Raw genomic sequence first — 17,374 nt, 5'->3', positions numbered from 1 at the left:
TATAAAATTAAAACTCATCAGAAAGAGCTGGATCTCACATTCTAAATAGGAATTAAACTGGGGACTGGGGATCAAACTCTCCCATATTGGAAAAGGAAAGTGACAAGACAAGAAACGACAGTCTAAGTGTGATTCAAGGTTTAAAAATGAGTGATTTCGGTTTGCATCCCTGTTCGAGATGATCATCATTCAGATCTGTGAGATTCCCGTTTCAGTCAGCTTTCAGGGCGTAGAGGACGTCGTCCTGGCTGACGTTGAGGCGGACACGCTGCAGGACTCCCTGGCGACTGGGCTCCAGCAGCAGGAGCCTGCAGCCTCCCAGACGCTGACACACAGCGAGACCCTCAGACACGCTTATGGGCTGCAGACCCTCCACCCGGCATAGAGCCTGGTGCTGCACGAACACCTGAGGACGGCAAACGTTCAATCAGGTTCTGCACATCAATCAACACATTTCTTCACTGTGCAAAAATAAACAGTTGGAGAGGGAGCAAGCATAGAAATCAAGGAAGTAGCAGCCTATTCAGTCTACCGTTTTAGTCATTGTCATATCAGGGGGTCTTGACGTGTTTGTGATAGTTGATAAATCATGTTGAAGCCAATATTGTGCCAATAATATCATGCATCCCTATTTGGTGGAGTTATACCTGCTGAAAAGTGGCCTCTTCCAGTCCCAGCCGGCGAAATTCTGCAATGACGGCCCTGAGGAAGAGCTGCTCCTGCAGTGAGGCGCACCTGGAGACACACACCGGTTACTTTTTTTTCTTTACAGCTCTTAATGTGCACGTTGACAAATGCGAGTGTTTTGCTAATTACGCTTACTTGATGGCAGTGATGTATGCGGAGGAAAACATCTCGTTCAGCGCCTCCATCACATGACTCATTCCTACCAGTCCTGAGGCAGAAGGCGTAGAGGCAGAGTGCTCGCAGATCTCTGTCGCTCTGCGGCAGATGTCAAGACACCGACGAGCATCGCCCGACAGAGCTGCCACCTAATAAGAAGGGGAGAGGAACCAGATCAGTGCCCAGATCTGTTGTAGAGATCGGGTCAGATGAGGGCAGCGGAACATCATTCCTGTACCTTCCTGGAAACGAGCTGCAGAGCGTCCTCCTCAAACGCCCTCACCTTGTTCAGCCGAGACGTGATGATCTGCTGCAGCTGTTTGAAGCTGTATGGCTGGAATGACATCCTTGTCAAACCCTAGAAAACAAGGAAGAGGTGATTCAGTTTCAGACAACTTCATTTGTTGTCAACAAACCACAGACCATACATACATACTGTACACAGGGTTTCCTACAGTGCATTATACGCCTGGTGGGCCACCAGGCTTTACTTGTCCCCCTGCAAGGCTTGCTTGATTTTTTTTTTATACACCACAGATTTTTCTATAATGGGGAAAAAGTGCACTGCGCCCCCATGTAATCGGCGAGCGCTCCCTTGTCTGGGTGCCGATTGAAACCCAAGCGACTCCATCAAATGCGTTCATTATTACGGTTACATTGTTCTTGTCAATAAAGATTTCATATTTAGGGATGCACCGATAATTCGGCGGCCGAAAACACAGCGAGTAAACTGTGGAACGGCACCTGTTAAACGCTGGAAAGTCTCTTTGCGCTAAAGCGAAACTTGGCTGCATACGGCGCAGATTATGAACTCCCCGCGACATTCACTTCACACCAGAGAGCGTTCTCTCTCTTTTTGAGCAGTTAACTAAAGAGATCACCCTCATCAGGTGCTGATATGTACAACTTTACAGCGATTTTACAGACCCCTGGCGACCCCTGACAAATCCATAAACCTAAATACTACGAGAACACACAATTCTGCCTCACGAGCGAGATCCATCTAACTTTATTTGCTGCGGACGGAGAATCACTCACACACACATTGTGAGCGCAGAGCAGCGCACGCGCGCACACACACACACAGTGGATGTTCAATCTACAAACACAACGCAAGGTTTCAGGTCCTAAAACACCGTCTCCATGTGGACTGACCCTAAATCATTGATTTACCCTAAATCAATGATTTAGGGTAATTCTTTGTCATTTTTACCACCAGACATTTTGGCCGGTGACATTTTTTTTTTCGCCAGCCAAATTCACGTGAAAACGGCCAAAAGCATATCGGCATATAACGGCTAACAAAAACTGCCATTGCCGCCGTCAGTACTGTTCTACTCAGCGAGCAGGCGTTTTAAAACTGTGACGGCTGGGATTATGTCGGCTGCAGGCGAAACTCCTGGTCAATGATGCCCGCCTGCTAGCTGGCCGTAAACTGTGGAATGGATTTCCTGAACGGATCGTGCATCACTGTTCCGCGTCTCATTGAGACACACCGCCGCTCAGGAAATCCATTCCACTTTTTTCCAGCTAGCAGAGCAGTCAGGTTTATCAATTGTGGAGACATTTCAGCAGACTACATTAAGAATACCCGCACTAGTGTATTTTTAAAAAAACGGAGACTTTCCCCTGCATTTGTGCCTTTCGTTTACACAAAAACGGCGATTTTGCCTCTAAAACTTATTCTTTCTAAAAAACTCCGGCAAAAGTGGAGATTTTGGAAAACTCCGTTTTTGCGTTTGCATGTAAACAGAGAAAAACGGAGAAAAACTACGCTCCAAAAATGCGACCTTCTTACATTTGGTTATGATGCCCACAGGCTTGGCGTATTTATGATGGCTCTCGACAGCTTATTTATGCGGGTTGATATAAATGGAAACTTTTTTGAAAACGATGATGTGTGTGTTTTGGAAAACGGAGAGAAGAAAATATCCGTTTTTAAAAATATCCAGCTAGTGTAAACATAGCCTAAAGCACAGACTCTGCGATCTCTACAGTTGGATCCTACATTTCCGATCCGTCAATTACCAGTTCTGTATCGTAAACCCGATACTGGATTGGATCGGCCCCATCACTAGATACCAGTATATTCTATTGTTGTACAAAGTGAACTTCAATTTTTTTTCCCCCTCACCAGTCTGCTCGCCACCCTGTTGATCATGATCCTCTCCGGCAGGTCCATGGTGTTGGCGATGGTGAGCACCACCAGGCGGGCGTGACGCCGTGTGGGCCAATCAAACAGGTTGTACATCACGTTCTGTTTCCGTGTCCATAACAAGTCCAGCTACAGAGATCCAAACACAAAGCACAGGGTCATTCTGCTGACAAACAAAAACAATGACAAGATAGCAATAACAGACACACACACACACAATTATAAACAAGACTTGATATAATAAGTGATGAGACAATATATACGATACATGAACTATTGAATTCATCCACAATGCATCTTTGGTAATGTGTGTAGGTGTCTGTATACATGTCGTTCATCAAAAACTTTTGCTATGAGGGATGTTATTAGGTTTATCTAGAAATATGAAATGCAGTTCTTACTTCATCCACCAGCAGTACTGTGCTCTCCTTCCTGGGTGCAGGGTTACTGAATCTCTTTTCCAGCAGAGCCGCTGCGTGGTCAGCCGTGGCCTTCTGACCGGTCAGTTTCTGCAGAGAGGAGGGAGCCGATAACACATCAGTGTTTTAATTTACTCCTTTACTTTACTCTTAATGATCCAAAACACAAGGCCAAGTCGACCGGTCATTGGCTGCAGCAGAACAAAGTGAAGGTTCTGGAGTGACCATCTGTCTCCTGAACTCAATATCATTGAGCTACTCTGGTATGAAGGTATATTTGGTGCAAAAGTCACAAGCACATGTAACTGCAGATTTCACATGCGCAAACTAAAGTCACAAATGCGTAACCATAAAGTTGAAGTTGTACATTGAAGTCACAAATGTGTAACCGTAAAGTTGACGTTGTAAAAAAATGTTTATACCTTGTTAACACAAATCCTTGTTACAGGTACACAAATCCTACTGCTCCAATAGTTGCGGTGCAGTTGGTGCAAAACACATTCACACACCTGTGTTTCATAATCTGAGAACATGCACAATATTTGTGCATTTGTAAACCGTAAAGTTGAAGTTGTAAATGTTTCTTTTATACCTTGTTAACATGAAATAGGACTACAGGTACACAAATCCTTGTTACAGGTACACAACTACTCGCGCAGCGAGGCAGCCGGGAGCACACAGACTGAACTGATATAGATACGGTTCATATGTATAAAACACATAAACAGCGGGAGAAATGGTGGGTGTGAGTCTATATATTTAATAAAATGGAAATGTACTGTTAATCTCATAAATCTGCCACTTTGTTTTTTCTCGTATATTTGACACTTTTAATGTTGTGAATCTGCGACTCCGAGCTGTCACTCAAAACTCAGCAGAGAGCTTCCTAAGGCCCGCCCACTCTAAGCCGCGACCGATTCGCTCGGCGTGCACACGTTACAAATCCTTTTGTACCACTTATACCACCTAGCGAGGAGAAAAAGTATCTGAAACTCGTAGAAGCAGATTCGAGCACTTGTATCAATTGACTTGTAGTTGTGCCCCTGTAATAAGGATTTGTGTACCTGTAACATGGATGCGAAATCTGCAGTTACATGTGCTTGTGACATTTGCACCAAATATACCTTCATACTCTGGAGAGACCTTAAACATGCAGTTCATGCAAGACAGCCCAAGAATTTACAGGAAGTGGAGGGGTTGCACTCAAATGATTTGCTTGTGAACTTGTTTTACTGCTCCGACTTCTTTTGACACAAATGTGACCCCATAAAATGCTGTCTTAACAGTAAGACAAAGTGGTGAACATACATACATAGATAACAGTCTTAAGCAGGCACCCATGTCTCAAGCTGGTTACTGGTGCAGGGGTGGGCCATATGATCTTGAAATTATAATATTCCACCATGAAATCGCAAATAACAATGTTGGTAACAATATTACATAGAACGTCAAAATAAAAGTGTTTTATATGGAACGATAAGTAGTTTACAATATAACTGTGTTTATGGTGCAAAATGAATCTATTGATAAAAAATAACTTGATATTAAGTGGCGGGGGAAATGAAACCGATTGGACTGTGATAGGGCAGTGAGTTTGAGACCTCTGCTCTAATTCAAGAGAACCCTTATCAGATATAAATAAACTGCCTCACAGTGTTCCTGAAACATTGGGTCTGCAGTAATTGGACAAATATAACAATTCTGGTCACTTAAATTCTTGTAATCTTATAACTTTTACATTTCAAGCTGCTTCCATGAACTCATCACCTGCAGGATCTGGACATAGGCCTGATGAGGATCCGTCATCTTCATCCCATTGATCTCAATGAAGTGGAAAGGAGGGATCTCATCGACTTCAGTGGCGTGCTGCAGACAGCGCAATACCTCGTGAACTGTGGCAGTTTTCCCTGTGCCCGGCACTCCTGAGATATACATACACCTGGAACGCAGCAACACACAACTCATGTGAGTGGGACAGCCAGACGACTGGTCAGGAGATTTTTATAAAAAAGAGAAAAATAAGTGTATATACACGTATAGATGTATATACATACATATACGCATGCGTACATACATACATATACACGTACACTACATACATATATATATACGCGTACATACATATATATACGCGTACATACATATACATATATATATACGCGTACATACATATATATACGCTTACATACATATACATATACGCGTACATATATACATACAAATACGCGTGCTTACATACATACATGTACGCGTACAGGCGTACATACATACATACATATACGCGTACATATACCATATACGCATATACGCGTACATATACGCATATACGCGTACATATACGCGTACACTACATACATATATATATATATATACGCGTACATACATATATATACACGTGTACATACATATACATATATATACGCGTACATACATATATATACGCTTACATACATATACATACGAGTACATACATACATACATATACGCGTGCTTACATACATACATATACGCGTACAGGCGTACATACATACATACATATACGCATATATGCGTACATATATGCGTACATATACGCGTACATATACGCATATGCGTACATATACACGTACACTAAATACATATATATATACGCGTACATACATATATATACGCGTACATACATATAAATACGCGTACATACATATATATACGCGTACATACATATACGCGCACATACATATACGCGCACATACATATATATATACGCGCACATACATATATATACGCGTACATACATATATATACGCGTACATACATAGATATACGCGTACATACATAGATATACGCGTGCATACATAGATATACGCGTGCATACATACATATACGCGTGCATACATACATATACGCGTGCATACATACATATACGAGAACACATCTTCAGGGTCTGTAGGATAATCTCGTCCACATTTCAGAAGTCTATGTACAGTGGTTTTTGACCTCATCATGAGATCTAGGTATAAAACAAAAACGGCAAAACAAAAATCTCCCCTTTATCATTTTCACAAATAAAATAAAAGTTTCACAAATACAACAGTTGATGTCATGCAAGGTTAATGTCTTACCTAGCATGTCTAAAATGTTTTCACATCAATAAGTGTCACAAAAAACAGACAACCAGTGTACAAACAGTCGCACTGCGCATTAAGTTAATTTCCCCTTAAGTGCCGAATCGGAGGCTAACTTCAGCGTCGAGTTTCTGCACTGTTCAGACAGCGCTCATCATTTTCATGCAGATCGCCGATTGGCTCCTGGGAAACTCAGGGACGTTGCGATTGGCTTTGAAAGCGGCATGAGCAGCAGATCTTGGCACAGTGCAGCGCTGCGCTCACGTCTCCGCTCCTGAGTGGATCTAATAATCGCACTGCTTTTCAAAGTTTTGATAACAATAAGTTTTGGGACGGGCCGAAACGTACCAAAATACCGTTGTTTATTGAACTGAACAGGGGGTACTGAACGGTTCGCTAAAATACCGAATACCGCTGCATCCCTAACACACACACGCACAATCATCTGGCTCTCACCCTCCAGTTCCGTCGACAATCTTGCTCTCCACAAAGCTGTAGATGTCCTGAAACTCCTGCTCCCTGCAGGGAAGTGACTCTGGCACTGCGGACACATGGAGCCTAAAGGGAGAGAGAGGTACACAACTGTTGGATTCATCTGGAGGAAATTCTCACATTTAGTGCCAGTGGACAATCAGAAAACAGCAGCAACTTAAAAGTAATAATTCAGTTTTCTCTCAGTGCACGTATGACACATATAGGCTTGGGTTCAGTCAAATGGAGGGTCATCATATTAAGGACCATCCCTCCTTATGACGGGGTTATGAGTTAACCCCCTCATAAATGCAAGCAACAATGTTAATAACAATAACTATGTTTCCAACGGTTACTTACTGCTACGTAATACTTAAAAGTGGAGCGGGAGAACGGTAAAAACGACATACAGATGTAATCTTACCGTCTTTCTACTTTCTTGTAATAATTTCTGATTCCTTTTTGGAATTATATTTATTATAATGATTATTATTATTAATGTTGCTGCTTGCATTTATGAGGGGTTTAACGTGCAGAAAAAATTGGCATGGAGGTCAGGTGTAGGCAAAATTAAAACAAGTAGCACAGTGCTCGAACCGGTAAATAGCCATGGGGTTATAAAGCACCCTCAAAAGTAGGACCATGGACGTGGGTGTGTGGCACATAACCTCTAAACGTTTACCACAACCTCAGGGTACTCGAGCTTCCTAAAAGTTGGCACACACCAGGGAAATCATTTTGTATTTTTCTGTACATGGATTGGATTTGAAACGGAGGGCTTTGAGGAATTTCGTAGCTTCCGCCGCGTCACCTGTCAGTGAAGTTTGAAAGCTGGCCGTTAAAGACTCGCACAAATGTATTTTCAGTATTTTAATCACGACAGTCATGTGTAATCATTGTATTGTGGTCTTCTTCAATTGTGTTTCTGAATCACTAGTCAAGTTTGTTTTGAATTACTAGCTAGTCGTAGCCGATGCTATCCCGGCGTTCCTTTCGTAAGTGGTTAGCTAGCTGCTATCGCTATTTTTTTTAACATTAACAAATTGTGCCGGAGTGCACAGTTACGTCTTCAGGACAGAACATTCTCATTTCTTAGGGGAACGTTCGTACCCCACGCTCCCTCAACTCTGTTTCAGCCTAATAATAGCTGAAATTCATAGTACAAATCACTGAAAGACAGATGAGTGATTGTTGCGTCTCTCCTCTCACCTGGCCCTGGCCTCCTCCAGGACATTAGCGGGGCGACGGGCCAGAAGTGACCTGCTCGGGATGATGGGCGTAGCATGCCGGGGGGTTTGAGGTGTGCCGGGTGTGATCTGTTCAAATTAAAAGAAAAATACAAAGTGAGAAAACAACTCAACTTTGTGTTCAGGCTTTTAAGTCATAGACTATTATCCCTTTAACACCCTACTTATATGAAAATGTCTTTCCAGTTACTTATTCCTATGAGCATTTTTATCTTTATTGTTTTCACATTTTCTCTAAGCTTTTAATCTTCATCTTTGTCAACATCCGATTGATGTTGGGTGACACATTGCGATCATTTGACTAAGCAACATCAGGTTACATTTCCATGAGAGACATTAGAACTGAGAAAAGCTACAGAAAGAATCCTGAAAATTCTGTCAATGTTAAAGATGGTGGTTGTATGCCTAATCTTAAGATCTACTTCTCAAATTTGGCTGGCTTCTACCCTTCTTTGGTTGAAAACAAACAAGGTGAGGATGAGAACTTTTTTTTGTCCTCATATCATATGCACTAAATAAGAGTTTGAATAAAGTTTAAATTCTGAACACAACCATAACTGTAGCACATTCGCATTCAGCAACATAAAATGTGTCTATAAAGGTTTGCAAGAATCTAAATGATGAAACTTAAGTTACCAAGTTGAGTTGGAAGGAATCCTGTCATTTAAAAAAAAAAAAAAAAACATAATATGAGACAACTCATAAAGTTAAAACGTTTTTAAGCCGTCACGACCTTGAGAAAGCCATACATGCGCTAATCAGTTCCAGATTAGACTACTGCAATGCACTGTATGTTGGCATTTCCCAGACTTCTCTCAGTCGTCAACTTGTTCAAAACGCTGCTGCCCGTCTTTAAACCAACACTAATAGAAGAGAGCACATCACCCCTGTTCTACACTCTCTCCATTGGCTTCCAGTCTCTTTTAGAATCGATTTTAAACTTTTAATGTTTGCCTTTAAAGCTCTTCATGATCTTGCCCCATCTTATTTATCTGAGCTTTTAACTGTTCGTGATCCAGGTAGAGCTCTGAGGTCAAACAACCAAATGTTGCTGGAAGTGCCTAGGTCAAAATATAAACACTGGGGTGATCGAGCCTTTGCTGTTGCTGCTCCCAGGCTCTGGAATAAACTCCCTGTTGAGATGCGTCTTATCTCTGACCTGGGCCTCTTCCAATCAAGGCTAAAAACCTATTTATTTAGGATGGCTTTTAATACCGAGTAGTATGGGGACACTTTTTATCTTTTGTCTTCTTATCTTTTATCTGATTCTATCTTATTTTATTTTGCACTATTTTATTGTTTTTACTGTTTTTAATTACTTTTATTTGTTTCCTCTTTATTTATTTATTTCTTGTAAAGCACTTTGGATCACCGAAAGGATTGTTGTAAAGGGCTGTATAAATAAAGTACATTCACATTTACAACTCTCAGCAGAGTGACCTAAACGGCCCAGAGCAAAACAGCAAACAGACAATTACTTTTACATGGATTCTCACCTTCTTGTTGGGGGTTTTACGCGGCGTCCTGGCAGAGGTGCCACGTTTCCTCTTTGAACGAGGGGTGCGAGATCCTACTGCGTTTCTGCTCTTCTTTGCAGCTACTTCCTGGTCACTGTCTAGCTCTTCCTCCTCTTCCGTCTCCTCCTCCTCCTCCTCACTGCTGCTCTGTAGCTCCTTTGATGGAACAAACACATCTTCATCCCCATCTTCTTCGTCAGATTGCAGGACTTGATCGTTGTCCAGAAGATGCCTAAACAAACAAAAAAACTCAACTATAAATGGTTATAGAGGCAATATCTGTTATTAGTAGGGATTGGGCATGAGTATTTGGTATTTGCTTTATTATATAAAAAAAATGACTTAAGTCATTATTTTTTGTTATTCTTGTGTCCATTCATGACACAACCAGGTAGACCAAACTCCTTGCTGACTTTATTCCAAGCTTTTTCTTTTTCAAACAGTCTCTGTAGACGAAACTTCTAGTTCTTTCTCCATCATGAACCGTCTGAGTCTGGCCGGCTGCTAGACACGGACATGATGTCATGTGACATCATGTCAGAGAACATCAACGCTGATCACTTTTGGCATCATTGTATGAGGTGAAGTTTTCCCCACTTGAGAGAATTCAGAACGTGCGCGTGTCTAGACCGTGTTTGCTTGAAGACATTAGCTGCTCCAGTTAGCACAACATGCTGTGAACGTGCCGTCACTCGCTCGCATACGCTGGAGTTTAGAATATTCATAACAAATGGGACCATATTATATTCAAATGGGACTAGAAATCCCTAGTTATTAGTCTGAGAGAAATCGGTGAAATTAGCTTAAGGATTAAGGACAAAAAAATAATACCTAAATTATAATATATGTTAGAATGACGTGATGCGTTACGTTCCGTCTGGACTGAACGATCTCTCCAAGAAAGTGAAGTGAATGTGGTTGATCAATATGAATATATAATAGCAGATCAGCCGTGCACATACAGCTGTTTCCTGATGCGAGACGACACCAACAGAGCAGACTTCCTCTTGGAGCTCCTCGGCGTTGTGGCAGTTGGCAGCATGGGAGAGTTTTCATTATCCACCTCGGCCCTGTTGACATCGAACATGACAACAACAACAACACAAAAGGTGAAAATGTTCAAACTGTTTCACACACCCTGACACGCACACACACACACAAGGTTGACAGTTAGCTACAATCTCTTTAAAGCCCCTGTTCCACCTCAGCACTTCACGCTTTAGGTTGGTTTTCCACTACAAAATAGTACCTACTCAACGTGGGCGGAGTCATCACTGCACGGCTGTATGAAACGGCTGCGATCCTGTTTTACGCGGGACATACAAACAAGTGGCTAGCTCAGGGGTCGGTAACCTTTAGGATGAAAAGAGCCATTTTTGTCGCCTCTCCACCCAAATAAAATTCATTTGGAGCCGCAAAAAAAACCCCACAAAATGAAGATAATAACACGTATAAAGGTTTTTATACAGACATACTATATACAATAGTTCATTATGACATTTAAGAACTACAACATGACCAGTTTATCCCCAACCTCTAGACCCCGTGGACCTGGTTCATCCATTGTTTGTGTCAAATTAAAGAAATTCAAATGAACCCACTTTGAAATAAACGAAGCAAATATTTGGATTGTACGTCGTTCGCGCTCGAGAAAACGGTACGTGGATCCAAAGATGGACAGGACGCATCCAAACGTCTACTGAATATTGCATTTTACGTCGACGTTGGATGTGACGCACAAGATATTAAAAGACTTTTATTTGTCGCCTCGATCTCTAAAGCTACAAGGAGCCACTGCAGAGTGGCTGAAGAGCCACATGTGGCTCCAGAGCCACAGGTTGCAGACCCCTGGTCTAGTGCCTTGTTAAGCAGATGCTCATCTAATGTTTCTAATGTTTCATCATCATTAGAATCAGTTAATTAAAACTATTTGTTCAGTACTTCCTCCATGACCAGAGCACAGGGCTCAGTCTGACACTGGACTGATGTACAATGGCAGGGTTTGTGATGCCGCTCGTGATCGCAATCATCAGTTCTGTTGTTAAATACACCAGACCCCTCTGTTCAATATTGAGATTTTAGACATTTTCCTGGTAATCTACAAATTGGCATTATTTGGCTTGATTCTTGTGTCGGACGTCTCTTCCTGTAATGGCACACTGACCAATCAGTGGCCGGCAGTTTAGCAATGTCATGCATAGTATCGTCGCAGCTTGCTTGGAATCTTGCCAGAGCAGGTGCTAAAAAAAAAAGTTACCAGGAACCATCGCTAGTAGAAACGCAAAATAAACTTGCTGTGCTGAGGCGAATAGGGACACACTAGTGGAAACATGCCATGAGTCAAGTTGTTACCGACTCGATGTGTTATGGATAAAGATGACCTGGAGGAATAAGAAATCTACAGATACAACCTCGTTTTCATCAAGAATGACCATAGACTGTATGAAATTAACATGGCAAGAAAATTGACCAATCAAAACGTCGGTGTTTGTTCAAAATATGGTTATATCGCCCAGCCCTAAGTTGGAGTACTCACAAAATAACATACATGTAGAAGAGCAGCAAATATTATGTGGTAAATAATTTATGAATGATTTTATGATGATAGTCGATTTTTACGAGATGCGAAAAGCGAAAAGAGAGGGAGCAAAATACAAATGAGGGACTAAGTCAACATGTCCAGATATGGACCACAGTACTGGTACCAAGAAGAGGTTAATTATTTTTATTATTGTTGTTTTTTTCTCACAGATGTCACCCTCTGCAGTTTTTTCGATATTTTAATGCAAAGATTTGTACTATTAGGGCTGCAATAGTGCTGCATGAGTAAACAATTGACTGATTATTCATCGTTTACTACACTTACCAACTTGTTTTATAATCGATCTGATTTTTTCAGCTTCTTAAATGTGAATATTTTCTGATTTGTTTGCTTCTTATAACAGATAAATCATTAAAACAGAATATTTTTGTTTTACGGACAAAATAAGACATTTGAAAACCTCACCATTTACTGACAATAGAGAAACTAATGGACCGATTATTTGTTTATATATAAAGAAATATATCAATCATGGTTCGTTGCAGCCTTTTACACCATCTTTAACCTGTATTTAACTCTGGGATTATTCCATGGCATCGGCACAAGCAAGCACAAGGCAAATAGAGAGAGATGGTTGAGATATTTTCTTTTTAATTTCCGTACCAACTTGGCTGTATCCTAGTATATTTTATTTCCCCCCCTCCCCTGAGGTATTTGGTTGCGTGTCTCGTGTTTGCTAACAGTGTAGTGATTGCTGTAAAAAGAGAGGAGAAAGTCACACTCACAGCACAGCCAGACCAGGTCGCCTCGCCATTTTTGCTTCTTTCCTTCGAGATGGAGTTGCAGCTCTGGGAACAAACAAATCAATGTGAAGTTAGAAACTTTAGTTAGAAAACTGTACTGCTTTCATTGAAATATCTGGAATACCAGACACTTCATGGGCTCAAACTTCACCACTTGCACAAACTGCAGCCAGAACACGACTCACCCAAAAACCACCAGTGTTTGTCTTCTGAAACCGTGTTCTTTGTTGTGCATCAGGAGTTGATACTTTTATTTAAGGCTACATCAACAACGACTTCTCTAGAGTGGGTCCAGACCATTCTGAGCTTTGACATCTTCCAAGCTGCACATGCTTTTTTAGTTTGAAAAATCCTTGGTTGTGTTTTACTTATGGAAGTTTTTACAGATGTGGCAAAGGTCTAAATGATTTGGGCAAAAATATCCATTCACAGTTTTTACTTTGCAGTATTGCAATTGTGATTTTTAGAGTCAACGTTAACTCAATATTACTGGAATAGATTCAAAACATGACGGAGCATTACCACACAATCAAATCAATGGCTCTTTGACAACTCTATACTCCAACTATATTCTAACTATATTCCAAGGATATACATTTTTCCAGCATGTATGCATTACATCTTCTTTTAATTTGCAGGCTATAGAACAATCAAATCTAAACTAATTTAAAAAATGCAGCCTAGAATATGCCAGTTGCGTCATTTTCAAATAGTCATTTGTGACTTTGCTTGATTTTTCAAGCTTCAGGATGCACTCCTTGGTTTGAAAGTGATGAATCTGCACGATGAGGGGACGCGGTCTGGCGTCAGGTGAATTCCTCTTTGCTACGGCGATCCAGTGGGCTCTGTCAGCAATATTCGAGGTAGGGAAAGCTTCTGGTCCAAATGTTTCCTTCAGCAGTGTGTCAATGAATGTTGTAGGATGTTGACCCTCGACGTTTTCAGGGAGTCCTATTATACGAATATTGTTTCGCCTGGATCGATTTTCAAGATCATCGAGTTTCACCTTCAAGTCTTTGTTGTTACGACAGAGCATGGCACACGTAGATTCCAGTTTTTCAAGCCTCGTCTGGGTCTCATTAGGCGATATTTCCAACTGTTGAATGGCTTCGTGGTGTTGGTCGATAATGGCTCGGTCCAGCTGAGAGTTGAGCAGAAAGCTTGGCTTTTATGCGTTCCTCCATGGAAATGAATAGTCTCTCCGTGTCAAGCAGGGTCAGCTGAGAGTTAGCTTCAGGGTCCACCTGCGCTAGCTTAGCTGTGTCGGCTTGATGTGTATCTTTTATTAAATTGGTCTGCCAATTAAATGCTTAAATTGGTTCGGCCTGTCGGTTGGTGTAGTGGTTAGCACTCTTGCCTTTGCAGCAAGAAGACCCGGGTTCCTGGGTTTCGAGCCCCGTTTGGAACAACTTCGGAACGAGGGCCTTTCTGCAAGGAGTTTGCATGTTCTCCCCGTGTGTGCGTGGGTTTTCTCCGGGTTCTCCGGCTTCCTCCCACAGTCCAAAAACATGCGATATGGGGATTAGGTGAATTGGTCACTCTAAATTGACCGTAGGTGTGAGTGTGTGAGTGAACGGTTGTTTGTCTCTATATGTGGCCCTGTGATGGACTGGCGAACTGTCCAGGGTGTACACCGCCTATCGCCCAATGTCTGCTGAGATAGGCACAGCACCCCCCGCGACCCTCTGGTGGAGGATGAAGTGGTAGATAATGGATGGATGGATTGGTTTGGCCTGTCCTGCTGCTCTTTCTCGCTTTTTTCTTCTCCTAATCCATGTCAGCAAAATTCAACGGTTGCACCAAAAAAATAAGTGGTATTAGTCGGATTTTAAAAGGAGTTTGGTCGGATGTGAACAGAGTAATCCCGGTTTGCTACCTACTCCACGCTCCAGACCCGGAAGTCATTTTTGTGGATCTAAAAACACTCTTTCAAATCAAGAAATACTTGATCACACTCTGCACATATATAAATATTATTGGAACACATTTAACCCCATAAATCTCTGCGTGACTGCATTTTTTTTTTACAAATTAAACCAGAAAAGGGTTTGAAGATTTGATAAACCAAATCAAACCTCTAAACTTTTGTTTGCACAATTCCAAACCCTTTTAACCAATTAATGTGTGGTTTGCAAAAATGTGAAACTGTTACAACATTTAACACTGTTAATATCGGAGTTACACAATTTCAAGCCAAGATAAAGCTCTCTCTTAATGACTGGTTCAGTATCATTAATCTCTCTTCTTTCCTTTTAAAAACCCGGTTATCTGTGAATGAATCTATTTTTAATCTTTAATCTATTAATCCAGTTCCTTCATTTCAAATCAGTTCCTGACAATTTGAAAAACATGAAAATGATCTGTAAATTCCACTTTACTTTCCAAACCGATTACACTGCTTTTGCTGCATGTACAACAGCTTTATCATTGGTAAAGCAAGGAATTATCACAGGACCATCTACCACGCAGTGAGGTGAACATCGTCTGCCTAAGGACATTTTTGAAAATGTGGTTGAATATGAGTGAGAGTGGACTCTAACCTGGTGGAGTCATCTCTGATAGCAATAGGTGGACTGTCGGTGTCAGACAGCTGCTGGACGACCACAGAGAACGGCTTTATGGGGATGGCGTCCTCAGCCTCGCGGGCTCCTTGAGCCTTCCTGAGGGGGGTGAGGCGGTGAGAGAGGGGACTGCCAGGGGCTGTGTGGCCCTTCCTGTGGGGGGTGAGGTGCAGGGTCTGGGGAGGAGAAGCTGACAGCCTCTGAACCAACATCATCTCCGATTCCAGCTCCTCTTGCAGCAGCTGGCCCATGACATCCTCTCGGCTCATTTTCTCCGGACCTGACGGTGACAACGTCACACACATTCGACTTAGCAAAACTTAACATTGAGGCGGAGACTGGATAATCTGCAGTAAAGGAATGTGTGTCAATCAAACAAAGCTGTCAACCTGCTAATTCACCACTAGTGTTGCTTTCATATCAGCTTTAATATCAGGTGTGACCCTTGACCTCCACACACAGGTGAATCCAATCATGAGAAACGGTATTTAAGGAGGCCAATTGTAAGTGTTTCTCCTCTTTGCATCTTCTCTGAAGAGTGGCAACATGGGAGCCTCAAAACAACTCTCAAATGACCTGAAAACAATGATTGTTCAACATCATAGTTTAGGGGAAGGATACAGAAAGCTATCTCCGAGATTTAAGCTCTCAGTTTCAACTGTGAGGAACATTGTGAGGAATTGGAAGACCACAGGCACAGTTCTAGTTAAGGCCTGAAGTGGCAGACCAAGAAAAATCTCAGATAAGCAGAGGCGAAGGATGGTGAGAACAGTCACAGTCGACCCACAGACCAGCTCCAAAGACCTAAAACATCATCTTGCGGCAAAGAGGAGAAACGTTTACAATTGGCCTTCATAAATATTAGGAGACGGGAATTTCACGACATTTTGAGAGTCGATTGTCGAGGTCCACGTGTCAATTTTTTGTATTTTTTTTTCTTACGGCAGCAGCAATGAGGGGATGGAAACTATTCTGAAGTGTACTACTTCGTTTTAGGCTAAAAAAAAAATGGCTGTAATGTCCATTATTGACCATCAAAGCAGCGATAATAAAAATGAGAGGCAAAAAAAGAAAAAAGAAAAAAAAGCAGACAGAGAAACTCCACTGGCACAGGTGTGTCGTGTTCAATATCGATATGTTCAATATCGATGTATGTGTATATACACATACATCGATATTGAATAATGTGATCAGATTTTTGTCCTATATCGTTCAGCCCTAATGGCTAATAATTCCAGGAGATAAAGGTGACGGTGTCAAAAAAAGTAATAAAACAAAAAAAGACAACACTCACTGCTGAGCTGCAGTTTCTTGCGGACTCCAGGCGTCCTGGCTGAGGCTTTCCTCCTGGTTGCGCTCAGACATTTTGAGGCCGACAGTTTTGTGGCCGAGTGAAGGGACTCCGCCTCCAAAGCTCGGACCTTCCCCGTGCTCATGGCGCCGCCGCTGAGCCTCTCCTCTGCAGAACAGGCTCGGTGCACGACTGCGGCGTCTGGCGTGGACAACGTACGTCGAGACACGCGTCGAGATGCTGGGGTTGCCGCAGGTGGGGAGCAGGGGGGTGAGGGGGGCAGGGAGGGTTTAGGACGGGGAGGAGGTGAGGATGCTGGTGCATGTTCAGGTGCAGAAGTCACCGCAGCAGAGTGCACCACCCTGAAGGTTTTAGAGTCCCAGGAAAGCTTGACAAACAGAGTGTCCTTATCGTCAGAGTT

At 42.1% G+C, this 17,374-nt stretch overlaps 1 protein-coding gene across 1 annotated transcript in view; it reads right to left on the bottom strand.

Moving 5' to 3' along the window:
• Positions 1 to 211: 211 nt before the first annotated feature.
• Positions 212 to 17,374, bottom strand: part of orc1 (origin recognition complex, subunit 1) — a gene marked incomplete at both ends in the record, with an annotated part of 21,100 nt that continues 3,937 nt past the window's right edge. The window contains 13 exons of the mRNA XM_083887731.1: positions 212 to 406; positions 648 to 735; positions 823 to 992; positions 1,082 to 1,201; positions 2,978 to 3,127; positions 3,400 to 3,507; positions 5,185 to 5,356; positions 6,978 to 7,079; positions 8,202 to 8,308; positions 9,736 to 9,988; positions 10,719 to 10,826; positions 15,642 to 15,942; positions 16,957 to 17,374. The exon at positions 16,957 to 17,374 is cut by the window's right edge and continues 33 nt beyond it. Of these exons, the coding sequence (XP_083743857.1) occupies positions 212 to 406; positions 648 to 735; positions 823 to 992; positions 1,082 to 1,201; positions 2,978 to 3,127; positions 3,400 to 3,507; positions 5,185 to 5,356; positions 6,978 to 7,079; positions 8,202 to 8,308; positions 9,736 to 9,988; positions 10,719 to 10,826; positions 15,642 to 15,942; positions 16,957 to 17,374 (2,292 nt within the window). The remainder of the gene's footprint in view (positions 407 to 647; positions 736 to 822; positions 993 to 1,081; positions 1,202 to 2,977; positions 3,128 to 3,399; positions 3,508 to 5,184; positions 5,357 to 6,977; positions 7,080 to 8,201; positions 8,309 to 9,735; positions 9,989 to 10,718; positions 10,827 to 15,641; positions 15,943 to 16,956) is intronic.

Source organism: Microchirus variegatus, assembly GCF_963457635.1.
Source record: "Microchirus variegatus genome assembly, chromosome: 4".
Lineage (NCBI taxonomy): Eukaryota > Metazoa > Chordata > Actinopteri > Pleuronectiformes > Soleidae > Microchirus > Microchirus variegatus.
This window is presented reverse-complemented; position numbering and strand designations above follow the sequence as displayed.